General features: G+C 42.1%; 2 protein-coding genes across 2 annotated transcripts; one reads left to right on the forward strand and one right to left on the reverse strand.

The window, feature by feature from the left end:
• Positions 1-1,268: 1,268 nt before the first annotated feature.
• On the forward strand, positions 1,269-7,796 carry pkmb (pyruvate kinase M1/2b). Its single transcript, XM_030054649.1, has 11 exons — positions 1,269-1,281; positions 2,242-2,420; positions 2,573-2,664; positions 3,941-4,072; positions 4,259-4,445; positions 4,571-4,841; positions 4,959-5,109; positions 5,225-5,377; positions 6,082-6,248; positions 6,688-6,869; positions 7,094-7,796. Exons 2-11 carry the CDS (start codon positions 2,270-2,272, stop codon positions 7,198-7,200), a joined length of 1,593 nt encoding a protein of 530 aa, XP_029910509.1. The 5' UTR covers positions 1,269-1,281; positions 2,242-2,269; the 3' UTR covers positions 7,201-7,796.
• Positions 7,797-9,620: 1,824 nt separating this feature from the next.
• On the reverse strand, positions 9,621-24,000 carry LOC115361249 (potassium/sodium hyperpolarization-activated cyclic nucleotide-gated channel 3-like). The gene is made up of 8 exons (XM_030054625.1): positions 23,242-24,000; positions 18,228-18,651; positions 17,133-17,294; positions 15,883-16,101; positions 14,840-14,986; positions 13,843-14,083; positions 12,892-13,056; positions 9,621-12,641 (listed from the first exon to the last, which is right to left on the reverse strand). The coding sequence occupies exons 1-8, from the start codon at positions 23,895-23,897 to the stop codon at positions 11,077-11,079; spliced, it is 3,579 nt and encodes a 1,192-aa protein (XP_029910485.1). The 5' UTR covers positions 23,898-24,000; the 3' UTR covers positions 9,621-11,076.
• Positions 24,001-26,825: the final 2,825 nt, after the last annotated feature.

The raw sequence follows: 26,825 nt of genomic DNA on the forward strand, positions 1-26,825 counted from the left end.
TGACTGGATGTGTCTGAAAACATCATTATTATGGCCCTAATTAGCCCCATAATGGGCTATCAGTTCACATCCAGGCTTCGTATGTACTGGCATGTTAGCTTGACCCTTTCTTAAGTAAACGCTGTCTCATATCTATAGGTAGCTTGTATATGTGTATATGTGTGTATATGTATATGTATGTATGTGTATGTATGTGTGTGTGTGTGTGTGTGTGTGTGTGTGTGTGTGTATATATATATACATATGACATACATTTTTAATGGTAATTTAATGGTAAAGCACTGCACAATGTATTTCTTCACATTTTCGTCTGTTATGTCTGTTTTTTTTATTTTTATATTATTTTATTTTATTTTATTTTATTTTTATTTTTATAATTGTCATGTGGACTATGTGTCTGAATAAAATTCATTATTAAATGAAACTGGCTTCAATCTCAGTCTTCCAGCTTTTGGACAAATCAGGGCCAGGATGTAACTTCCTTTGGAAAACTGAGTGGTTTTAGATTGAGGGATGTTTGTGATTGTGCATAACTTTGTGAATGAAACTTCCACTCGAGCCAAGAAAATAAGTAACAAGTGACATTTTGCAAGTTAAACCTTTTTAATCGTCTATTTCAGGGATCGGAGGTAAAATTACAGTTACGTTCAGTGTTAGGTTTCTGTAGGTTAAAGATCATGGTTTGGCATTGGAGAGTGATGAGGTTGGGCGTAGGGGTCAGTTGTTGAATGTAGTAAATGGAAGTCTACATGTAGACTGCAGCAGTACAAACCTGTGTGTGTGTGTGTGTGTGTGTGTGTGTGTGTGTGTGTGTGTGAGGGGTGGGGGAGCAGTCTTTGGAGGGAGGTGATGCTATTTACAAGTTACACACATGACACCTTGCAAGACCCACAGTGCCCATCAATTCTGATGACTCAAGCTCATGTACCAATGGAAAGCTCTGTGATTGGCTGGGCGAACAACATTCGCATCTGTGCTTTATCCTTCCGCCTTTTTTTTTTTTTTTTTAAATAATGCTGTATTTTACCTGGAAACCGGATCGAAATATGACCCATAAAATTGAGTAACGTAATCAACTTCCATACTGAAGGGGAAAAAATGTATGCTTCATTTCCTGGATAAACAGTAAAGGACGATGTTAGTGATAGCGTTACAGTTGCGCCCTATATCCTCATGCCATCGGACCGACACCAGACGAAAGTAGTCCCGGTTAGTTGAGAGAATAAGTGTCGCTCGAGCGCAGCCGCGGATGCTTCGGTCCCCGCAAAGTTCTCCCAGTAGGTGAGTAGCAATGCGTCTGACTCTCTGAATTTATTTGTATTTTTGAATTGAGCTGATTTCAAAAAAGTTATTTCAAGTCAATAATAAAACTAACGGTACTCAAATAGCAGGTTACCTTAGCACCTACTGTACACATTTATTATCATGTCCATTATTTTGAATTTTACCGCTTCTCTTACTACTACTCTACAACTCTTAATACTGATTCGTTTTTAGGCTAGTTAAAAAAATAAAATAATAATAATTATTGAAATTGCTCCACTCGTCAGCTTCCCTGTCTGACAACATAAATCTGTCATGGATGTTGCACACCTCTTTGGGCGTGAGTGGGTGGGTGGGTGTGTTAGGGTCGCCTGCTGCCAGTTAAATCTTCAAAATTCTCAATTCTCTAAATGCAAAGATAAAGAGCTACATGTGCCTTTCAGAATTCACTCTTTTGTTCTGGAGTTGTTCTCTGTGTGTGAATCACCTTTAGTCTCTTTCTAACCGTAACCCTCAAAGTGATGAGCCACTCCTGCTTCTCATAAACTCTCACTGGAATGCACAATACAGGAGTGTGTGTGGTCACACAGGCTCATACAGTGTTTGTTGCTCTGTGCACAGGCTGGTTGGTTACTTGCCACACTGCCTTGTAGTTGCTTAGAATTCACCTGCCATCCATGAGAAGGTCACTTTACTACACATTTATTTTTCCTTTGAAAACAACAAGGAGTTGCTCCTCATTTTGTATTCCGTAGTAGCTAACATTTGCTGTTACTGTGGCATTATAAGTCATCTTGTATCAAGTAGAAGCAAGAATAATTGTATTGCCAAGATAAACAAGTCCAAGAGCCTACAATGTATCTTGTCCATGATACAAAAATGATTGTTTCCTATTTGAGCCCAAGTGTCAGAGTTAGAGATAGGCTCTTAACCTTATATCAAATATGTCCTAATTGTTCTCTCTTTCTGTCTCCTCAGGTCTTTTCCCACAGACTCTGATCCAATCATGTCAAAGTCTAAGGATACGGGTTCTTCCATCATCCAGACCCAGCAGATGCATGCTGCCATGGCTGACACCCACCTTGAGCACATGTGCCTGTTGGACATCGATTCTGAGCCTGCAGTGTCTCGCAACACTGGCATTATCTGCACAATCGGTCAGACACATTCCTAAACCACACTAAATGTTACAGTTCAAAGATTACCATCACATTATGTCTAGGTTTTTATCTTGCATATAGTCTTGCAAATTGCATGTTGAGTCCTGTATGTTTCTCTAAGGTCCCTTTGTTCACATGTCTCAATGCAGGACCTGCCTCCCGTTCTGTGGACATGCTCAAGGAAATGATCAAAACTGGGATGAACATTGCAAGAATGAACTTCTCTCACGGCACACACGAGGTCAGTGAAGGATGACTAAAATTAGCTACAACAAATTATTTATTCTAGTCAGATTTTGCCCGTTGCATCTCCTAAGCTTCATTCATTTGAAACTCCAACAGTCGGCTTGACATTACACTTGTACCCCGGTAACTATCAGTGGCTGTAAGTTGATCTGTGAGCTCATACTTGCCCCTTCAGTGCCTTCCATGTTGTAGCATGATCAATCGAGCCAACTGCATCACAGCCAATGTCTGGACCGACCTTAGACTACTGACCTCTCCCCTTTAAAAGTCATGCCTTTTTACCTTTTTCACAGTGTCACCTGAGTGGAGGAGCCTGAAAACCTGTCATCAGCTTTAGTGTACACACACCCAGAGCTAGGTCTGATATTTGGATCATGCCCTTTATCAAATGTTAACCACAGTTACCATTTCTTTCTGATGTAACTTGACTCATGGACAGGCATTTGCTTTGCCCTGTGTGTTAGAAATGGGATGTGCAGACACTGCTTCGGAGTTGACAACAGTATAAACACACACAAACACAGAGAGAGGAGACAATTTTAAACTAGTTTCTATACTCATACACACACACATATACAGAATTTAAATAAAAAATCAAGACAAAAATGATAATGTGAAACAATTTGTTAGAAGAAGGGCAGAAGAAATTTGACCTTTGTTTCATTGGTGTGTTAGTTGTCAGTGCAGCTATAAATAGGTGCTTGGGTATTAGCCTCTCAGCAACAGTGTGAGCAGGCGATACTCAGTGAGACCAGCGTGAGCAAAGCATTTGTTACTGGATGAAGGCAGTACTCAGTGTTCACACAAGACTTTTCTTTTGTTATTTCCACATAATGCGAGACAGAAAGGCTGAAGATTGTATAATTAACGGAGGTCCCGTACTAAATGAGGAGAAGAGTATGTGGAGTGAATTTGATTTGCAGAATTTTGTGTACAGGCTGTGTGTAAAACCTACTGACAAGTGTTTATTTAATACTCCGCATAGTCTGTGTGGAGCTATTTATGTACACTGAAAGTGGACAATGTCATATGCCAAACATGTGCTACAGCTGCCATGTACAATTTATTACTTAGCGTTAGGTAACCGGTTGCTGTTCACTGTGACATTACAGATCGAGTTTGTCGCCCCTACTACTGTGGCAACTCTATTTTCCACAATAAGTGCTTGATATTCTGACCCCACCACTGATCCACTGTCCACAAAATTAATTAAATTATGATATTAATCGTATAATGATAATTGACTGTTATTGCTGTGTAATAATTTACAGTATCATGCTGAGACCATCAAGAATGTGCGTGAGGCAACTGAGAGCTTTGTGCCTGGCTCTATTGAGTACAGACCAGTGGCTGTCGCTCTGGACACCAAGGGACCAGAAATCAGGACTGGTCTTATCAAGGGGGTGAGTTCTACCCAGATGGAGTACCATAAGAAAAGCTTCAAGGCCTGATTTCTGCATTATTGACCCATTTTCCAGTGTTATTTATTTTCACAGACAGTGTTAGTTGATTTTCGGCACAAACATCTGTATGGGTGTTTGTTACTGATATTCCCAAAGAGTCAACAAGCTGTCTCTGGTCATGTTTAGAGTGGCACAGCTGAGGTTGAGCTGAAGAAGGGTGAAACTATCAAGCTTACCCTGGACGACCAGTACAAAGACAACTGTGATGAAAAAGTCTTGTGGCTCGACTACCAGAACATCACCAAGGTCCTGCAGGTCGGAAACCATGTCTTCATTGATGATGGTCTCATGTCCCTTAAGGTTAAGGAAATTGGTAAGCATTGGTGACCAGCTTCTTCCATTCAGTCTGTGTGTTTATGCAGATGTTTTTTTTGTTTGTTTGTTTTTACTTTTCTGCCTAACGTTAATTAAATTTCTCTTCAATTTGCACGTCCAAAGGCAACAACTTCCTGATTTGCGAAATTGAGAATGGCGGTATGCTGGGCAGCAAGAAGGGTGTCAACCTGCCCGGAGCTGCTGTGGACCTCCCTGCTGTGTCAGAGAAGGACATTCAGGACCTGCAGTTTGGTGTGGAGCAGGGTGTCGACATGGTCTTCGCCTCCTTCATCCGTAAGGCTGCTGATGTGCACGCAGTCAGGAAAGTGCTGGGTGAGAAGGGAAAGCACATCAAGATCATCAGCAAGCTGGAGAACCACGAGGGTGTGCGCAGGTCGGTGGATGATCAGTGGAAAGATTTTATCGTAGCATCTAAACATCTACAGATTTGAATCTGTAATATTTTTTTGCACAGTTCACAGTGTTCACCTTTGATCTCATTGCCTTGCAGATTTGATGAGATCCTGGAGGCCAGCGATGGTATCATGGTTGCCCGTGGTGACCTGGGTATTGAGATCCCAACAGAGAAGGTCTTCCTTGCCCAGAAGATGATGACTGGCCGGTGCAACAGGGTCGGCAAGCCCATCACCTGTGCCACGCAGGTCCGTGACATCATCAGTAACAGGACAGAGAAGAATCACAGAAGCACCAGCTATAATGGTGTATAACAGTGTGTGTGCAGTAAATGACATGGCATCTTCCGCTGTTATCCCTCAGATGCTGGAGAGCATGATCAAAAAGCCTCGCCCCACTCGTGCTGAGGCCAGTGATGTGGCCAACGCTGTGCTGGACGGCAATGACTGCATCATGCTGAGCGGTGAGACTGCCAAGGGAGACTACCCCCTGGAGTGTGTGCGCACACATCACATGGTGAGACCCCCCTCCCCCTGCTCCAATTGGTCCCATTATCAGTATTAATTTGTGTTCATCTTCCAAGTACATGCATGAGTAATATATAACTCACATGACATCAATAGAATTAACTTTGGATTGATGAGTGAACTACTTGATGCAATAAACGCTTTATGAAAGATTCTTTATATATCGACTCAGATTAGTGTTGCTAGCTGTATGGTGTGAGCTAAATAATGTTGTGTGAAAAAATAGCATAATAGCCTCCAAGTTGTGCATATTACTTGCTTGGGTTTTACTAACTGCTTCAAACTTGCTTTTTTTTTATCCCTGTTTCTCCTGCTCCTCCCTTTGTCCATCTGCTACCAAACATGGCTTCTATTCACGTGTCTTGCGTTTTGCTGTTAACTGTGTGATATTCATATCGCTCAATTAGCATGTGTCTGAGGATCTGCACCACACAGCAACAGTCCCTGGACATGGCCGACGCTGTTGCTTAGCATCAGGTCTCAGTGTGCTACCAGGTATGCAGATCTCTGTTCACAGGTTCGCTGTCCTGTCTTCTCACCCTTGTATCCATTTGCCACTTACTGTAATTTAGATTTAGAATGCATCATGGTTGTCCTTTAGAATACAGACAAAGCCCTGCATGTGTAAACCAGCAGTATAATTCAAGCCTGACACCACCCTCACCCATTTATTTATTTTCTCGACATGATAAGATTTCCCGTGAGGCCGAGGCTGCCATGTTCCACAGGCAGATGTTTGAGGAGCTGCGCCGCACCTCTCACCTGACCCGTGACCCCACTGAGTCTGTCGCCATTGGTGCAGTCGAGGCTTCCTTCAAGTGCTGCGCCAGTGCCATCATCGTGCTCACCAAGACCGGCAGGTATAAATCCAGGAGAAAATACATCTTGCACAAATGTCCCCCGTGCTCAATCAAAGCTCTGAGTCACAATATCCTGCAGCACGGCATTTACTGTGAGTAAGGAAACTGCTGCATCATCATATCTCTGCATTCCTCGCTCTCTGACATAAGTCCTTAGCACATGTCAAGCGTGCCAGCTCTCACCGTGCCCACAATCTGTGATCCACTTGTGACCTTTTGAAACGTGAACTCTGACATTTCATAAGTTAATTTTAACTCCCTGTTGATTCCTCTACACTTGGGAGTTTGTACTCATAAGCACGTGAATGTGAACTCCCACGTGAAATCAATTCAAAATGATAGCACCACAGTACTTAGTTTTGGCATCCACTTCAGACAGTGATTTTACAAGTTTATTGATCTCAGACCTGTAATCTCTACTTATACTTGTGTCCTGCAGGTCTGCACACATGCTCTCCAGGTACAGGCCGCGTGCTCCCATCATTGCCGTGACCCGCTGTGGCCAGACTGCCCGCCAGGCTCACCTGTACCGCGGTATCTACCCTGTGCTCTACACCAAGCCCGCCAATGATGTCTGGGCAGAGGATGTTGACCTGCGCGTGAACTTTGCCATGGAAGTTGGTGAGTGGTCATCTGATTGTTTATGTTTGAATTCACATAAGTCATCTTCAAATGAGCAGATTTAACTGTGGAGAGGGTGATAGAGAGGTGTAGAAGAATTTTGTCACCTGCAGTATTTAGACAACAAACCAGCAGGACTACCTGTGTTTACTTAGTAATATGACTTGGTAGCATGCATGCACAGCTCTATCACTAATTCTGTTCTCCCTTTTCGTTGTCCATAGGCAAGCACCGCAAGTTCTTCAAGACTGGTGATGTGGTCATTGTCGTGACCGGCTGGCGTCCAGGCGCTGGTTACACCAACACCATGCGTGTTGTGCTCGTGCCTTGAATTCCATCCGAGGACATTGTTCACCTCTCCCCCTCCCCTCTGCTCTAACCTCCCTCCCCCTATAGAAGTCATCTTCTTCCTGCAAGACTTTTCCGAAAGCCATCTACATTACCAACAGAAAGACAAGACCAGGCCACTTCTGCAAAGGACTTTTGATGGTGTCGTTCATAGACATTAACTCCATGATTCCTGTCACCCATGTGTGGCCATTTCCACACATGGGTACTCCAAGTCCACTTGCCAGAGGCTGCACTTGACTGAAAACCTTTCAATAGAAACTGTTTCGTTTTACGTTTTGGTCACATTGCCATGTGCCTCCATGTGTTTGCACGGAGAACAATGTGGAGGCTTACGTTCCTGTGCATTCAGTGTAAGAGGAGTAACATGGTTGTCACATAAATATTTTCCAAGAACACCTTACGACAGTTCCTTAATGTTTTGTTCATTTACAATGTTTCTACCCAGGATGAAGAAGTGCAGTTCTGTAGTGTAATGGGTTTGTCTTATGTGACATAGAACAAAGTGCTCATCTGGTTTGTTAAGTGGTCTGACTTGACTTGGTTTCCATCCATTAAAAGGAACACTTGGATCAACTATGTTTTTGTTCCCTGTGTTATTCACTGTAACATTATACCATAACAAGAGCAGTTTTTCTCTTCATTCAGTATTTTATTTAGGTTCTAAGCTGAAATGTTTCATAATTTCTTTTTTCATTTTTTGTCAGTCCCATTATTCAAGGAGAACAACACGGCATGTGACCCACATCTTATGAGACTGCATTACGGTTGAATACAAACTTGCTATGCTCATCCTGATGGCTCTGCTTGCTATTGCAGTTGAAAGGGGTCTAGGGGTTCCTCAGCAAAATGAGGCCTAATTCAATCTCACTATATCTCATTAGATTTTATGAACTTATGTATGAATGGTTATTTTAGTTGCATATTTTAACCTCACCACTTTCAATCTATTTGTCAGTCTTAAAGTATGACATCTAAAGTATGAGTCTTAAAGTATGACATCTAAAGTCTTAAAGTATGACATCTAAACAAATACATATTAATATCAGGGAGCAATGGAAAATACACATGCCTTTAAAGCCTGATGTCTCATAACAATTGTTGATACACATATTAATAGGTGTTTGATATTTTGTCCACTCTCCATCCATCTGTCTATGCAGCTATCTATCTCTGTATAAACTGTATGCTTTATGATGGTATACTGCCCACATCAGTGTGTGGGGAAACTCCAAATAACAACAGAAGTGGGAGGATCGATATAAATTCAGGCCATGTGTCTTTCTCAGCCACTCTAACTAAAAGAACACATATAAAAGCAAAACCTTTCACAAAAAATTACCCTTATGTGATCCTTACATAGATGTAATGAATAATGCATTACCATGTTTGAATTTAGGGTTAAACTAGAAGCTCCTAAAAATGTTCTAAGAAAAAATAAAGCCAGTGTAAATGTGTCATACTGAACTGGTTCTTTAAAAAGTACATTGAAACATTTATGAATATCAAAACTCAATAATCTACTGGATAATCAGTGCATTTTCTTACTGGATACATGAGAGGACAACATATAGGAATAGGGTCTTCCTTCATAGGACAAATGACACCATCTAGTGGTGCTTTATAGTAACTGGGCATGACAAATGAAAAGGAATATTTTTGCATATGCATATTGGACTGGCCTGGCAGCTTTACTTCAACCATAAGATCATGTGAAAGATTCTTTATTAAACCTGCATTAGTGATGGATTGCACAGCCTCATTTGCTCACTAATCCAGCAGTCATTATCTACATGGCAGATAATTTTCTTTGTATCGACGAGAGAAAAGAAATAATAATCCAGACTATTTTGAATGTTGTCACTAAACAACACCATGCAGTCACAAATGATTTATAATCCGGCTTAAACTCTGCAACTTCAGCAGCATTTCATCAGATTCTCCCCTCCCTCACGCAACAATATGTGTTGCTCTTTAAAAGAAATCAGCAGTTACAAAGAGAGCCATTGACCATATGTTATTTTATTGCATTGAATTTAATAGCTAAAATAAAATATGACTAACATATATAGGTGATGAAATTGTTTAATTTGTTGGTTAAAAGGCATCAAAATGAAAAATAAATATATAAATAGATATGAAAGATGAATAAATCCCACCACACTGTGAGACACTGTCGCCCACACCACTTTTAAGTACAATACACTCAAAGTAATGTAATATTCAATCCAAGCTGATGTCTCCACAGTGCTGTGGTGATGGGGGGTTGGAGGATAATAGTAATGAAGGATTGATCGAGTCCATTGGCAGTGACTGGCTAGTGACTGATGGTATATCTCTTCCCCATGGGGTCAGGGTCAGAGTCAGAGCGGGCCTCAGTATGAAATTATTAACAAGAAGCGGGATTTAAGATATCTGTAGGTCTGGTTTGTTGACTTCTTTTTTTTTCTTTTCTTTTTTTTTTTTTTTTTTAAAAAGCAATCAGTGATAGAATTATTGATTCGGCATAGCATCACAAGCAGCAGTTGTTCAACAACGGATGTCAAATTTTACAATCAAATAATGTACAATGAAAGAGGTAAATATGCAGCAATATGACCCATCCGGGTTTCTCGTTAACGACGCGTCCAAGTAACCGCTTTTAGCCCTTTGATTGGTGCAAGAAACATTCAGATCGATCTTTGTGCATCGCTGGCTTTAGGATGTTTGATTATCCACATTTGCTTTATTAATATCTATCTTAAATTATATTCTGTTCTATGTATCTAAAGACCATCTCATTCACTGACTCTCCCTGTTGAAAAGGACTAATGCTTCAATTGACAGTACCTTTGTATACCCATAAAAAACACAGATTATTGCATACAGTGCTAATGGCACACAAACCTTGGCTCAGGTGTATATTCTGCTCCTTCATTATTCTCACACTGAAATGAGTTGGCATCGGTTGTGCGGCTCTCCACGTGCCAGAGCAGTTGTGTTGGGACAGGATGGAAATGTGTGCATTGTCTCCCTGTCAACAACCACTCTGCCAGGTCTTTTTACAGACCTAACTAGTTATACTTCCCAATGGTCTGGTGAGAATAACCATTGTTAAACAGACTCTGTGTTCAACACATTCACCTCCAATGCAAGGATTCATTTTTAAAGCGAATATCTTGCTCCAATGACACACTGACATTACATTACATTCATAGTTTCAGTTTTTGAATGTGAACTGATTTGTGTTTTCAAACCCATGTGGGTGTGCAATATTGCTGAAACACTATCTTGGAAGACATACCATCATCTAACCCTTACAGTAGGTGATCTCCAAAACAAGCAAAGTGCACAGTCTGTTTCTCCTCAGATCTCTTCAGGGTAACCTTACATTCACACAACACACTCAGTTGTCAGACAGGATATAAAAAGGAAAAGCAATTTTTGGTTTCATTCAAAAATGGAAAGAGTTGCTGATAATTTTCCAACTAAATGGGTGTAGCTAAGAGGTTACACAAAAAATGCCTGGACAAGAGGTTTTAAACAAATACCGATAAATAACAAATCACAGAGTGTGGTTATAATATAATACATACAATGCTTGATATTTTCATGAGGTCATATATATATTTTCATCAATAGGTTTTGGATTTTATTACTATATTCAAAGTAGCAATGTCCTGTAGAAAAAAATATCCAGCGCTGTCCCTTTCTGCCCATGATCCATTCACTCTCAGTAAAAAAGAAACCACTGATCTCCAATATGATTCAAATAACACACCCTCCTAGTTAAAAATGATCAAAGTAGTGGTTAAAAACGATGCCAAAGAGGAAGTTATGTTCTCATAGTTCTGGCATCAAAGGAGGGTGTGTTTTAACCTCACAAATTGGAGGGAAGTTTGGACTGTTTGTGTTCTGTCTCTAACATTTTAGCAGGGGATCTTGGGCGGGGAGACTGGTTCTGAGATTCGGGCCCTGACTGTGTCCGACTCACTGGGGGGCCTTCACCCGGGATCGGGCTGTAGGGTTTACTGACAGCCAAGGATGCAGAGAAGGGGCTGAGTGCTCCTACTGATGCCTCTGAAGAGCAGCTAATGGCCAAAGGCCTTTCCTGGTGTATAGAGCTTTGAGAGCCTGAGATAGTCTTTATTTCCTGGGTAAAGAGATCCACCGAGGACTCGGCCTTCTCTTTGAGGGTACAAGCCACCCTGGCAGGGCATGATGTCTGAGGAGTTATGGGACTATGAGAGCTCGTACTGCTGGGGAGCTCACTGCGATGCCCAGTCCTTCCCCTCTCAGGGCTCTGTATGCTGGGACTCGGGACTGGAGGGGTGCAGCAGGGCGAGGCCTCACCGGAGCCGTACTGGGCCAGGGAGGCGAGGGCAGAGTGCTCCGGGACAACCTGGGGCAGAAAAACAGACTGGAGGCCTGCCAGGCTATGCTGTACCAGTGAGGCTGAGGCCCCGAATCTGCCTCCAGCTGCTGGCTGCTCCAGAGCATATCCACTGGAGGGTTGGGTGCTGGTGAAGAATGAAAACTGAGGGAGGTTCAGACCACTGGCTGTCCTGCCTACTCTGTCATGAGTGGACCCCATCTGCTGAATGCTGGCGTGAGAGGTCTGCTGCAGCTGGCTTAGTATGGGACCGACTGAGCTGGAGATCAGAGGGCTTATTGTGGGAGTGGAGGGGGCTGGGAATCTGCCTGTTAGCCTCCCTGATGCCCCCTGCTGGAGCGAAGTTGTTATATGGGGTGGGGTGGCCATAGCACCACGGTGGGGCTGAGGGTGAAGCTGGGCAGTGCAGGTGGAGGAGAGGGACGCAGGGTTGATGGGGATGATTGAGGCTATGCCGGGCTGGGGCGGAAAAGGTTGAGGTTGATGTGGCGGCTGAGGCAGAGGGGCCAGGGGCTGTAAGCTGCTGGTGATTGTGGGCTGGGAAGGCAGCGTGGGCGACATAGGAGCAGTGGACAGATGCTGCGTCCTGAGGGAGGCCAGTATAGGAGTATCAATCCCGGAGCGGAATTTGGTGGAGCTGGCAGGGGAGCCGGGTCCTGAACCACAGCCACTGGGCAAGCCGGCTCCAACATGGACTCTTTTTGGATGGCCAGATGGGTCCTTGAGGGAGCCAGACCCTGATGCCAGAGGGTGGTGAAAGAGGATGGGAGGAAGCTGAGAGTGGTGAGCCAAGGCCAGGGCCAGAGGGGTGGTGGCAGCAGCAGCCTGGAGTGGAGCCTGGACCAGGGGGGCCCAGATGACTGGGGTGGGTGACGGGGGAGCAGGGGCAGGATTTAGGCTCTGGGCAGCACTGGTCTGGATCAGCTGGGTGCACTGGGCCATGTCACGGTCATGCTGTACTATTCTTTGGATGATCTCGTTTTCTTGGAGGTTAAGTGTGCCTGAACTTTGGTGATGCTGGACTTTATGTTGAAGAACAGAACTCCTCTTCCCTGTTAAAAAACACAAACAAACACACATAATCTTCACTGTTCCACACATATGTAAAACAACGCTTCAGGGCATCAACATAACCTTGCCTTTGTTAAATGGAGTGTTTAAAGCAGCTGACATGACAGATGGACACCACTATGTGTTCTGTATCCATTGCAATATCTTTCACTGGTTCAGATTTTACATGTGCTACAGTCAAATATGGCTGGCACACTGAATAGGGGTTTTATCTCTTAGCGGAGGGCTCACCAATACGGTCAAGGCGGTCGAGAGCCACAGTCTCAAAGGCCCTCCTCATCATGGGATACTCCTCCAGCACCTCGTTGAAGTTGTCCACCGACAGAGAGTACAGGCGACAGTAGTTATCTGCTCTCACACTGGCCGTCCTTCTGCCCCGAGTCAGCAGGCAAATCTCTGCAGGGAGGGTACATAATAAATGTATTTTACTTTACTTTAGACCATTATTATTACCATTTCTTTTTTAGCATACTGCACATGTCAGAGATTAACACTGAGGATTAAAGAAATGGGCAGCATAATATATTATGGAAAGATGCTATATTGAATGCAGTGTTTTCTCCTCCCTTTGTAATGGTTTTAATATACATTGCCTTATTTAGATCTTTCTAGACCCATTCAGGACAAGCAAACACTGTTTTATTAGTCTAAGACGATAAAACACAAAAAGAGCTATGCCTCTGAACTTCACAGATGGAGCACTTAATGCAATTTCTGCAGCTTACAGTTTGTTCCAACCTCATCTGTCCAGCCAGATCAGAGAAATAAAACAATGCTCCATTTTAAAAGTAGATACATTTTTTTTTTCAGGGCAGACATATTGAGGATAAGGACACAAGCACACATGTACACACATCCACACACAAACACACACTTTCTTTATCTACATTTTATCGTGTTTAGCAATTTAATCTTTTGCGAAAACATGACAAGTGTGATATTTCTTAAATACCTCATTTCTAATGGGAGTTGGGTTTATTTAAGCACATATTTCCTGTCCTCATTTACAAGTTTCAAATTATGAGTGTGTGTTCAGTTGTGTTAATCTAGCGTGAACAATAGAAAACCCCAAAATGGAACACAAAAGATCCCAAAGCCATATTCCTGGAAATCCCAAGCTTTTTTAAGGAGATGATGTGCGCAATCTTCCTATATGCCTAAAGTGTGCAGCCACGACTGTACCTCCAAAATATGAGCCATCAGAAAGCTTGGTGTCTTTGCTGCTCTTGGTCAGGACGCTGACCACCCCATGCTGGATGAAGTACATCTTCTTGCCGATGGTACCCTCCCTGATGATGTAATCCCCGGGCTGGAAGACCTCGAAGCGCAGTTTGGTCAGCATGGAGGTCACAAAGTTGGGGTCAGCGTTGGCAAACAGAGGCATGGAAGCTACCAGTTTTCGACAGTTGAAGTTGATAATTTCCTGCAGAGAGACAGAGACACGTTCTACATGCTAGCTAAGGAAATGCCTTCATACCACGAATGAACAATGTTGTGGTACGTGTGAACACTCCAACCAGTACAAAAGCAGCGTGTTTGACAGATGAGTGAACTGTTTTTCAGGGCCTGAGGGAACGCTTGCCTTTGCAGTCTCCTGGCATTACTAATCAGACTACATTAGTGCAAACACATTAACATGCACTGTGGTAAGGCCATATTTAACTACACATGATCTTGATCAATAAACCATTTAGAACTAAAATGGCTTCCTCTCTTAACTCATTATTCTAATATTTATGATTGAGAACCATTAAATAAGTGAATGATCTTTTGCCTTTTTAATGGTGTTCTCAGAGTAAGACTGATGAGGATGTTATGTCAAAATGTTTGACAGTATTTTGCACCCTTACACATGTTGCACATTTTGGGTAGTTGAGCCTAACATATGTGAGACGTTTTATACTTTATTGCCTTTTTTTGGTGTCTAAGCAGTGTACAGACTCCTTTCTTTTTCTCATGTATTTAATTGGATATCTATGTACCTGCTGCCAATCACTCTATAAGACTGGGCATAGGCACAACAATTCCTTGAACAGTTTTGGATCTATTAGGAATCGTAAAAGAAAAAAAAAGTAATCAATAAACGAACAATGACACTGTAGCCAACACTATGATGGCTCAGACGCAGCAGTGTGGCTTATTACAGAGGCAGTGACTTCTGAGGTGCATGAGATCTGACCTCTCGCAGCGGTTCATTCAGCTCCTCCAAGATGCTCTCCTCGTCAAACATCTTTCCCTGATAGCGATGTTCATAGTAGTCGTGAATCCTCTGGCGCATGCCGGCGGGCAGCTTGTGGAAGGACATATACTGCTCGACCTGTTTGTACTGCACAGACAAAGAAGAGGGCTTAGTCCAGTTATTTAGAGGTGAGCAATTCTCACCCAAAATAATATAAAATATCTGCATCCATCAGACAAAGTGTCTTGTGCTGCAAGCCAAATGAGTATATTAAATTTATTGATGTGTTGGCTAAGAGGTTGACTCGAATTTTGCTCATTAGATTAACAGTCACCTGTCAGGCCATCTGTGAAACCTTCCCACACTGAAATATTGTGCCTCTGCTCCATCTGATGAACACAGTTACTCTTTACAGGCTGCAGCTAATAACATTAACTACTTTGTCAATCCACCAGATATATAGGACCCAGGAATGATCAGTGTACCCAACCTGTCTCTGTCTTACTAATCACTTTTCACAATTAGCTGAAGTTCTCCATTAAACCACCATCACATTTCTTTGTATAGTAGCTCCACAATTTTCCCAAACTGATTAACCTCAACGTTTGGGTCTATCCTCTCAGATTTATTAATAGTTTCCTTCAAAGAACCATTTGACTATCTGACTCAATGCACAGTGACTGATGACTGCCAACGTCAGTGCAAAGAGGGCAGTGATATAGTGAAAGTTAAAATTATTACTTCCACTCTGTTCTGATCATAAGGATAACACCCTAACACATTTTTTTTCACTTACATATCATCACTTTAATACTATTTAGTATTATGTGCACTATAAATTTATGTCATTAAGTGTGTTTTCCTCAACTACAATCGTGGATGAGGTACTTTCCAGACTTATACACCATTTTACCACATGCCACACATGATGTCACTGATCATAATAGCACCTTTGATTACGTTTACTGTGTATTTCCATGTTCCTACAGCTGCAGAATGTCTTTGTATCCTAAATACGAGTCATGCACGGGATGAATACACACCTTTTCTTGGTACTGCCTCCGGGATGAGTCAAGGGATTGAATGAGTGCAGTTGCATGCCCGACAAACATGGCAAAGCAGGTGGCACCCACAATCATGCTGAGGATGGTGAGCCACACATCAGCCATGCCTATAGGTGGGTACAGGCCATACCCAATGCACAGCATGTGACTCATGGCCTTGAACAGGGCGTAAGAGTACTGCTGTCCCCATGTGTCATTCTGTAAGGGCAGGGGAGGGACATGAGGAGAAAGAGAGTGTGTGATTGTCCATAATATTAACATCGCAGCCAGTCTGAGTGAGGCACAGCATAGATTAGTGATGTCACAAGAACTGATACTTAGGTATCAAGTCAATACCAAAATTTTAAAAACAATATCAACACTGGTAGTTTGGTATCAGTAGTATCGATGTAACTTGATCCATCATTCTGTAACACAGTGCTGCTATTCTAATGTAGCCTTATGTTTACATTCTGAAACATGTCAGGGTGCAGTCATGCTTGCAGGATTGTAAACCAAAATAAAAGCACAAAATCAAATCATTGCATTTGCTATTACAGCTCGACATTTCATACAGTTCCTCTAATTTGGCATGTTTTTTGTTTGTCGGCTCTCTTGTGTTCTTGGAGGCTACAGACCAATGTTGTGCTTGTAACTCAGAGATCTAACTTCAGTGTCGCATAATGTTCAAACAATTGAAACACATAATGTTCCTGGTTACTTTTTAAACAAAGTTTAAATTAATGAGTGTGAATGATGAACGCTGAATGGGATTTCTGTTTTTGCTATGGTACTGAATTAGGAATCAAGGGTTGTGTAATTTCACCAGTACTAATATCAACAACGCAAGTTATGGTATTGTTACATCCCCACTCCAGGTGAGATCCACCAGATCTTTGCTGTCAGGGCTTTGGAAAATTCTGCTGAGGAGATCTGACAAGCAAAAATAAAGGATGATCTTGTTAAACACATGCTTATTCACAGTACTTCCTTTTTGTTTTTGTATTTGCCTATTTCTTAGTTTCTTTCTCTCTTTCTTTCTAATTTTAATTACTGCCTCGCATATTTATTGTTAATCCCACTGGCTTTAATGTGTAATATATTTTTCATAAACAACGAGCCATATTAATAACTGCTGAGTCAATACAACCAGCATTTATATCTGCTATTTATAGTTAGGGGTTATTATTATGGCAGTGGGTTTGAAAAACACATTAGGATGCTGTCTGGTTCATGAATGATCTACTTACAACCATCTTGTTTCTGGTGACCCAGCAATCAGCAGGGAAATCCTGCAGCATGGGAACGAGGAACTGCAGACAGCCATCCCAGTGACACAGCAGCAGCATCATACCAATCAGGTTCATGATGCGCACCATGGCGCTGGCCAGGTCATAGGTCATATGGAAAACCTGTGACATAGAGATTATCAGCATTAGTGGAAACAAAACAACTAAACACATAACCCTCAGTAAATAAATATATAATATTTCAATTTGCTCGCATGCAATCAGAGGATTTGAAATGTGCAGTAGGTGCAATGTGGGCCAGTGGTGATACCAGTCCCTCACAAGACCACATTGTTATTAATCTTCTAAAGACCACTGTACTCCCAGAGACTATTTTAATGTTGTGTAATCATCTGCAAGCATCATTAAAGGCCCATGGAGGATGTAGCCTTTGTTAGACTTACAAAAAATATAGTGTCCATATATAATACAGATAGAAAACTAATTTCCAATTCATATAAAAATCGATTGTCGATTGTGAGTGTCTGTGTATGTTGTGCATCTGTATGTGTGTGTGTGTGTGTGCACGGGAAGGGTGATATTATACTACTAACTATCTCCAGTCAAAAGGGAGTGTACATGTTAACTGGACTTGTACACTTTGTATATATGGATTTCCTTTGGCTAAACTTGTTATTGCAAAGAAGTGAGAGAAGAAAGGGGCTTCAAAACCAGCCGAGAAACTTTGAAAATACAGAATCAAGAAACTTCTTGAATGCAAACCAGTCATGAAACATGTATAAATTTTGCATTCAAGGAGCTTCCTGATTGTCTGTTTTGTATATTTTCTACAAATAGTTATTGAAAACAAAAAAGTGATAATCCACACAGGTTTATGAGAGGATCAGCAATAAGCTAGGGCAAGTGACGTCTCCTATGACAAAGATGTGGCACTGTGAGACTTGAGTTACTAGCATGGAATGTGCCTCCACCGGATGAGCATGCGAGAGTATTGTAAAACACTTTGAAATAATCCAGGGAGTTATAGTCATGTGCTATCAGCTAGTGTGAAGTCTGATATGAGGATCCAGCAGAGCTCATCCCCGCAGGATCTACCTCTTCCCACTGGTGGATGTAGCGAATGAGTCTGGAGAGGCGCAGCAGCCGCAGCAAGCTGAGGATCTTGGTGAAGCGGACGATCCTCAGGGCACGGGCCGTCTTGTAAAAGTCTGAGTCGATGCGTGTCTCCACGATGAGGAAGATGTAGTCCACAGGTATGGAGGAAATGAAATCCACCACGAACCAGCTCTTCAGGTACTTGATCTTGATTTGCTGAGGGTCCAGGATGATCTCCGTGTTGTCCTCCTTGACGATGCCTGTGCGGAAGTTGAGGACCAAGTCCATGAGGAAGAAGGTGTCAGAGACCACGTTAAAAACAATCCACGGCGGCGTGTGCTCATCCTTGAAGAAGGTGATGCCCACAGGGATGATGATGAGGTTGCCCACCATCAGCAGCAGCATGATCAGATCCCAGTAAAACCTGAAACACAGAGTGGCACACACAACTCACATTGTGGTTGACAGCATGCCAAGGTCACTCTGGCCCCGGAAAGGATCTTATGACAATATATAAGCTCATCACATATTTCCTTCAAATATTTTACGGAAAGAAAAGAAAATGAAAATTTATGTCCAAATGTGCATTTTTATTCTGGTCCAAACAGCAGTAAATTAAACAGGCCACACGTCTCCGCTTGCAGCATATGTAACAGTGTGGAGGGTCATTGTTTCGCTGTTTGTTAAAATAATTTGTGGTTACATTTTACATCAGACAAATGCAACATGGCAGACACCACTACATTATGTGGATCAAACAAATTCAAGAGGCTTTTTTGGAATGAATCAACTTTGTGAGTCCTGGGAGAATGCGAGATGTGCCGTGCTGTGCTTTCAATGACAGGAAAATTACATAAAATAAAAGGGTATTGATTTCAGTAGTAAACACTGTCTGTTCTGATCTGAGAGGCGAACCCTGTGATTGGTGGATCTACATTTATACAAAGTAACAGGTTACAAATACCCAACAATTTCATTAATGAGTGAGTTCACCATAAAGACATATACAGTGTGTGTCTGTTAACTGAGTTGATTGAGTGTTTGTGTGTGTGTCTGTGAGAGAGTGTGTGTATGTGTGTTGGGGGTATCAGAGCAAGTTCAAAACAATTCACAGTTCCTGCTCTTCCTGCAGAAACTGTGAATTGTTTTGAAATGGAAAATAATTTCTATAAAACTTGCAGTTTCACGTCGTAACTCAATATAAAGTGCAATTCCAGTCAGTGCAAATTAGCAGAAACAATGTACTTGAACATAAACATTAATAAAGCTAATAAAGGGGTGATGCTGGAAAACAAAGGCGGTGCTATAATTCAGTTCCTGATTGAGCTTGTTGGCGTAGTGAGGAGTGAAAAAAAAAAAAAACGCTAATTAGGATTCAGTGGAACTGCTCATGAGGAAACATTAGTTGCCACAGCTAATTGCTGAATCTTCAAGTATCAGTACTAGTGTATTCAGTTCCATCTGTAAATTTATGAGCTATGAAAAGGTTTGCTTGTCTTTTAAAGTCATCAAGTTGCATATCAAATTATTTTCTACACATTTCTACACCTAAATTTGCAAGTCAGCCAGCTACAACACACTGTAGTGATACAGTTTCCAAATCAAGTCATTGGACACCGCCGTGAGTTATTTCAACTCCTCTGTTTACAATATTTGATATTACAGCACTATTTTGTGGTACACAGAGTCTTTTTACCTTTAACTTTGCATACATTCAAAAGGACAATTCGATCTAAATGCTGAAAAATAACAGAAGAGAAAAATATAATGTTGCAAAAGAGTCTAAATAAGAGCAATTAACTGTTAAGGAAACACACAACCTGGCCACACAGAAGCCAGACGATGCATGATACCTGTTTGTTTACCAACTACCATCCTGTGTGTGCGATAGAAAGCATGCATGCGTGTGATTGCATGTCCGGTCCATTTCAGTGCTCTAATTACTCGCTGATCAATGAAGCAGGAGCCTGATCCACCTACAGGCCCGCATGTGCTGCAGATGGAGCAAAAGGCAGCAGCCTGCAGGGACAGCCCTATGAGCATGCATGCATTACACCAGGTAAGGTTATTTATGGTACATGACACAGCATGATTACGCTGTATGACCCAAACCCTCGTTGCATTCAACAACAGAGACCATTAATCAGTGGAAGGTATCTTCAATCCCTAAAAAAGCCTCAGTATCTTCACCAAGCGTAATTATCTAGTTCAGTGACCGGCGAGCAACATGCTGGGTGACTGCAAGAGAAATGAGGAGCATTTGACTGTGTGTGAGGTGGTGTGTGGCACTGATGGCTGTGGCTCAGAGTCTAAAAAAACACTGGTTGCCAAATTTGCTAATGCAGCCATGGAGACCTGTGCTGCATTTGTGATACTGCAACATTTTCTGTTCATATACACTGAAAAGATGAGGCAGGTGCCTGAAAGTAGAAGTATGACCATACCATAACCTAGAAAAAGAGATTTGAATCCAGCATAACATATTGTAATCACTTATACCCAGCCGCCACAGGAGAGCATCACAAAAAGAGCAAACTAGCAAAGGCAGGGTGGCCATTTGTTCTAATCAGCTTTCTGTTGTTCTCTGCCAAACAAAGCATTTGCATTCCTCTGCTTATCTGCCTGTTGTCTCTGCGGTGACACAGTGGTCCTAACTGCACTTCCCCTCACTGGCTAAATCCACCGTTATCTCCCAGGAATCCATGTCATCTCCAAGAGTCAGCACCCATCAGCCAGATGTTGAGCAGTTTGCATTACTGCTCTGCACACGTCACCGCAGACCACTGCAACAGCTGGACCAAAAAAAAGGACAGTGCATTATTGCTGTCCCCTACAGACCACCCTGTATGTACATCAGCCAACTGTGCATGCAGTGTTCAGCCCGCAAACACCACTGCCCAACTCTGGCAGGAGACATCCAACTTGCCAATGTAATCTGGTGCTGCCATCAAAATAAAGCTGACTGTCATCAGGTCGAAAGTACAAAGTAATAGCTCCATTGGTCCAGAGGGAGGAATCTTGCATTATTTGGGTCAGAGTGCAACTATGTCAAAGAGCATAAGAGCGCAAAGAGAGGGGGGTTACAACCAAAGTGAACACAAAAAGGCTTAAACTGGTGAAAGGAGCTTAGATCAATCAGGACAGCTGAAAAGGGATCACATTTGTACTAGAGATACTTATCTCTCGCTGCCAGAGCACAGTCAAAGCACAACAGCCTGCATTCAGCTCAGTGGCTTAGCACACACCTGTACTGCGGCTCAGACTGACCAGCAATCATATTAACCATATTCACACTGTGTGCCAGTTTAGTTTGCCTGCTGGCTGCTGCTCTATCCAGTCAAACCTTTGATGAAAAAAGTAGCAGTTACACACTGTGAAAACATTTAATTACATTGAGTTGCACAGGGCGCAATTTTGTACAATGCAGACTACACAGTATAGTGCTAGAAACATGTGCCAGTCCACCACTGTTACAGATGTCAGGAAGTGGAGACACTCTTGTGTTTAAATGCACAAGAGTGGCAACATTTAATTTGATTTAATAGTGTTTCATAAGGACCAAAAATAATCTTTAATACTGTAGAAGTTTCACATGTGGCACATATCATTTGAAATGGGATCTGTAGGTTAAATCTTTCGCCTACAGACGCAACCCATATCATACCCACTGCTACTCCACTGTGACGCGTGGCCCAAACAAAGCAAAAACTAATGACACCTCAAACGTATCATTGAGTTAACAGCTGGGAGTCCTGATTCCTCACATTATCATTTCCATTTCAATCTCACTCGTTCTCCCTCTCTGTTGTGTGTGTGTGTGTATGTGTGTGTATATATATATATGTCCCCTCCCCGTCCACACCATCCCTGCTCCATTAGACTAATTGTGCTGTAATAATCTCCACTGATGTGTGCTTCTAATATCTTGAATGGTCATGTTACCCTATTTTGATTACCCCATTTCCAAGCCTCTGATGCACTCTCTGTAATCCATTGCCCTCGCTAAATGATAAAAAAGTGTCATTCAGATGAGTGGAAAAAACCTGCAGTGACACATGAGCGTACAACTGGCCAGTGAAAATATGATGAGAGCGAGCCTCAAGGTTAAATGTTATGAAAATCCCTTTACAGCAGTGATGACAGACCACTGGGTTGTACGCATCATGCAATGAAATGTAGAATGTGAAGATCCTCTCTCTCTCTCTCTCTCTCTCTCTCTCTCTCTCTCCCTCTCTCTCTCTCTCACACACACACACACACACACACACACAGTGTGGCTAATAAATTAGGGAATTACTGGTTGGCTTAATTAGATGGACAAACTTAATTTATAATAATTAATGAATCCCATAATTCAGCGAGCAGCTGATGTACTGAACATTTACAAAGCTTTATGCTGGGTCGATTACCATCTTGTATGAATCACATAACTCATATATAGACACTTTTCCAGGCCGAGCAAAACAAGGAAAGGGATATAAGTTGGCTGTCAATGAGCCTGTAAGAGGATTCTGCATGCACAGTCAAATCCTTTACCATCCATTAAATGTTAGCCTGTAACAATGGCCTGTAACAGTGCTTTTTTTTTTTTTTTTTTTTCAAAAGAAAATAAGAACTATTTCCAACATAGAAAGGCATCTACTCAAGGTGCAGACACATTCAGCTTTTTTGTCTGATACACTTATCCTGCACTAGTTCAGACTCATGATCAAGTTGGTATCATTAAATGATCACAATACGCTCAGTTGCCTTGTATTTATCCCTTAATGAAACATCAATGGGTTATAATATCATTATAGCGACTTAATATGTGTCTGTAGAACTCAATGTTAAGTTTATAATGGCCTTATGGTATCTTTATCTCCTATGTGACATTATCATATCCCTATATAGGATATTATGCAAAGAATCGAGATTTGCCATGATATTTGTAGTCCTCTAAACAGGATTACAACAGGATTTCTTCCAAAAGAGACTAGCGCATGGAATAAAATGTTCTCTGCACACAAATTACCTAAAATCACTGTAAGGGTGGATTATCCAGAAGCCTGCAGACTTTACTCGCTCCCTCTCATGCTCCACGGCCCTCTCACTCCCCAACATCCGCAGGGAGAACTTGTTGACTCCCGGCTGAAGCATCGCTCCAAACTGCCGGTGCATGAAGCCGGCTTGGTATAGCCTGTCATCTTCAGGTATTATTTGCTCAGAGCCCTCTAACTTGATGAAAGTTGACTGGTCATACACAGATACTCGCCCGGTTGCGCCACCCCGGCCGCCCACGGCCCCTTGCTGGGCCCCAGGGCCATCCTCATCGGGGGAACTCTCGCTGACACCGGCATCTGCCTCCGGGATGAGGCGCCGCTGCTCAGCCGGATCTGACCCGAGAGGATGTCGCCCGGTGATGGAAGAGATGCTGCCTTTAAATAAGCGACAGTCTCCGTTCAAGTTGGTCTTCACAGTAACGTCCCTTTCCAAGTCTAAGCTCTTGGCCTCCTCATTGCTTTTGCGACTGCTTGCAGGAGACGGAGAGGGCAAATGTTTTAGGCGAATACTTTTCCTCTTAGTGTCCTTGTCGCTGCTGTCTCCTTCGTCAGTCACAGAGGCTTTTTGCCCAATGTTTTGCGGCAAGCTGTACAGCCGTTTGCGCATGGAAGACTGAAATCTTTCCATATTGAAGAAAAGCAAAAACAAAGAGAGAGAGATGCGCTCTAAGGACAATCCGTGAAAACAGAGAGATGAATCATGAATCTCATACACTTAGGGTGGCACTGGAGGCAAAACAGTGACGGCGCATCCGCAGGACAAGTCGTATCTTATTTGACACTTCGGACGTGCCTCTCTCCCCCGGTTCAAGCATTGAGATGCGTCAACAATACGTGGCCGCTTCAATCCGACGGTCATGTAGAAACAGTAAACGGGAAACGCATATAAATCCAGGTATTCCCACACAGTGTAGAGGAGAGCGCATCAGGATGCAGCATGCTGAGCGTCGGACGTGCCTGAGTGGGAAAATGCTGGTGAGGTCCTCAATGACAAAGCATGATCTCCTCCTACTCAAAAAAATCTGAGCTCTCTGTCAGTAGAAAATGATGACACACATTCACGGAGACGATACCAGCATTCAAAGAGCGCTGACATCACTGATCCATAACCCCGTGCTTTCTAATAACGTGAATATTAATGGAGCTTATCTATCGGGTTGCCATAGGAGCCAGAATGGCACATGCGCTCACCCCACCCAGTCAGGACACTGGAGAGGATGATTCAAGGATGCGATCCAGCCATATGGAGTTGATGCTTACATCCAGTTGAGACATAATCTTGAGAAAATTCACCATCAGGTCCAATTTCTATTTTATGTATGATCATGATGCCAACATGATATTCAAGAGAGCGATGTGTAGCCTATTTCGAGAAACTGATGAACAGCAACAGTTTAATAGCAGTGAGCCAATTTCAGCTGAATCTCTGAGCAGCTGGCTTGACATTGAGGCCTGAAATTCTGCACAAAATGTACAAAAAATCAAAAGTGCAAATTTATAACATTTAACAATTTATATAGGGAGATAAAGGATATCAAATGGTATGTCTGACCCATCATCTGCATAGAAAAAATAGAATGGACAAGTTCACTGACGTTAACTTTTGCAGGTGATTGCTGATGACGTGAACTGCAAATATGTTTGTTGTTTCATAGCACAACTGGTAGGAAATGGAATTGAATCCATTACTGCAGTTCAACATCTTATGCACAACCCTTGGTCCGAAGCATCAGAGAAAACTCTTAAGAGTCATGCATCATCCAGATATGACAATGACACTGTCCTGGATCCAACTGTCCCCCAGGATGTCATTTCATCCAGTCACTGTTAGGACGTATGCTGACAGGAATGTGCATTTCGCTTTCACTCATCTGATCAATATTTAGATAAGCCATGCACTTGTGATATTTGAGAGATGCTGGTTCACTTGTGTTTAGTCTTTCTAATTCCCTGTCCTGCCTGACCCTTTAAGAAGAAAGAGTAGCCTACACTTCCCCTTTAAAATGTCTTTGTGGGAGTCAGTTCCAAAGAAAGGAATATGTTTGCTTGTTTATCAACATCACCAACAATATCTTTAGATTATGCCCTTTGAGAGCGTAAATTGAATTCATATTCTATCAGAAAATACAACCATTTTGTGCCAAACAGACAGCAGGTGACAGGGGATAATAGGTTTTGAAAGCTGTGCAGCAAACAATGTTTTTTTTTTTGTTCCTTTTTTCACTAATTAAGTGAGTAAGTGATTTACCTAATGAAATGATCTGTATTTTTCCTTTTTGCAGCCTGTCTCAATAAAAGAATATATGTACAAATCTCTGCAAAGTCTACATGTGCATGCTGGGCCATCCTTCCCACTCACACCACCAACCACTCTCAGTGACAACAGACACGTAATCCTCGATACTGTCCTTGTTGTTAATGGTTGATTTGTGTCAAAGATTTCTACCGTTTGAATGAGGAGACGGTGAAACCATCCCGTCGTTGTCTCTCATCTTGATGTCAGCCATTTCATTGAGCCAAGAATCTTATACACAAATTACAACATTTACACTCACACACTACAGCCTTTGCAGTCCTGGATCATGGCCGCTCTATGATATTATAGGTGTGTCTCATGTCTTTTTTTTCCTTCTCTAAATGAGACATTTTCAGTCTCATGGGGAAAAAATAACAAAATACTTCCCTGGCATTATTACAGGGCAAGACATAAGTGAAAGGTCAAGTTTGGTTAATTTTCATACCGCTATGTTACCTGTAATTATGAAGCCTACTCTACAGTGTGAGAGCATGAGTATGTCACAGTGTTACTCTTTTATGATTTGCTGCAAACATCACTGAAGTGGTTTAATCTACACAATTTCAGATGGAGTTGAGATAGCCGTGGACAAATTTGCCAGACAAATAGTAATATATTGAGTATTTACTCATATCAATGCAAGAATCCAGCCCAAATGTAAATTTATCAGAGAATTCAAGACCTCAGAAAAAACTGATTTGTTATGCCACACAGAATGCTTTTATTTATTTATTTATTTTATTTAATGCCCAATTTTACATTAATTTTCTGTCCCTCCCAAGAAAAAAAATACTTTGAAGATCCAAAATATCATGCAATAATAGAACAAAATAGAGCTCGTGATGATTCCAACATGTAAAACTTAACATGGTCAAATGTGAATTGTACACATGACGGTGCCTGAGTTCAATGTGAGATATCCTTGTGTGTGTGTGTGTGTGTGTGTGTGTGTGTGTGTCTGTGTGTCTGTGTGTGTGCATGAGAGAGAGAGAGAGAGAGAGAGAGAGAGAGAGAGAGAGAGAGAGTGCATGTTGTTTGCCATTTCATGATATTGTATGTACTGCAGCCGACCAAAACCCAACTGCAACAGAGCTGATAACTGTTTCACTTTAAATTATGGGGTGATTTATACACATTTTTACAAACACAAGGTCGCTGTAATCATTTTCACACTGGTAAGTATCTAGCGTCATTTTTTCCACACATAGTTCTATGATTTCATGTGCTAAAATGTCATCACATGATTACACCACCTTGATG

Source organism: Myripristis murdjan, chromosome 6, assembly GCF_902150065.1.
Source record: "Myripristis murdjan chromosome 6, fMyrMur1.1, whole genome shotgun sequence".
In the NCBI taxonomy this organism is placed as follows: Eukaryota; Metazoa; Chordata; class Actinopteri; order Holocentriformes; family Holocentridae; genus Myripristis; species Myripristis murdjan.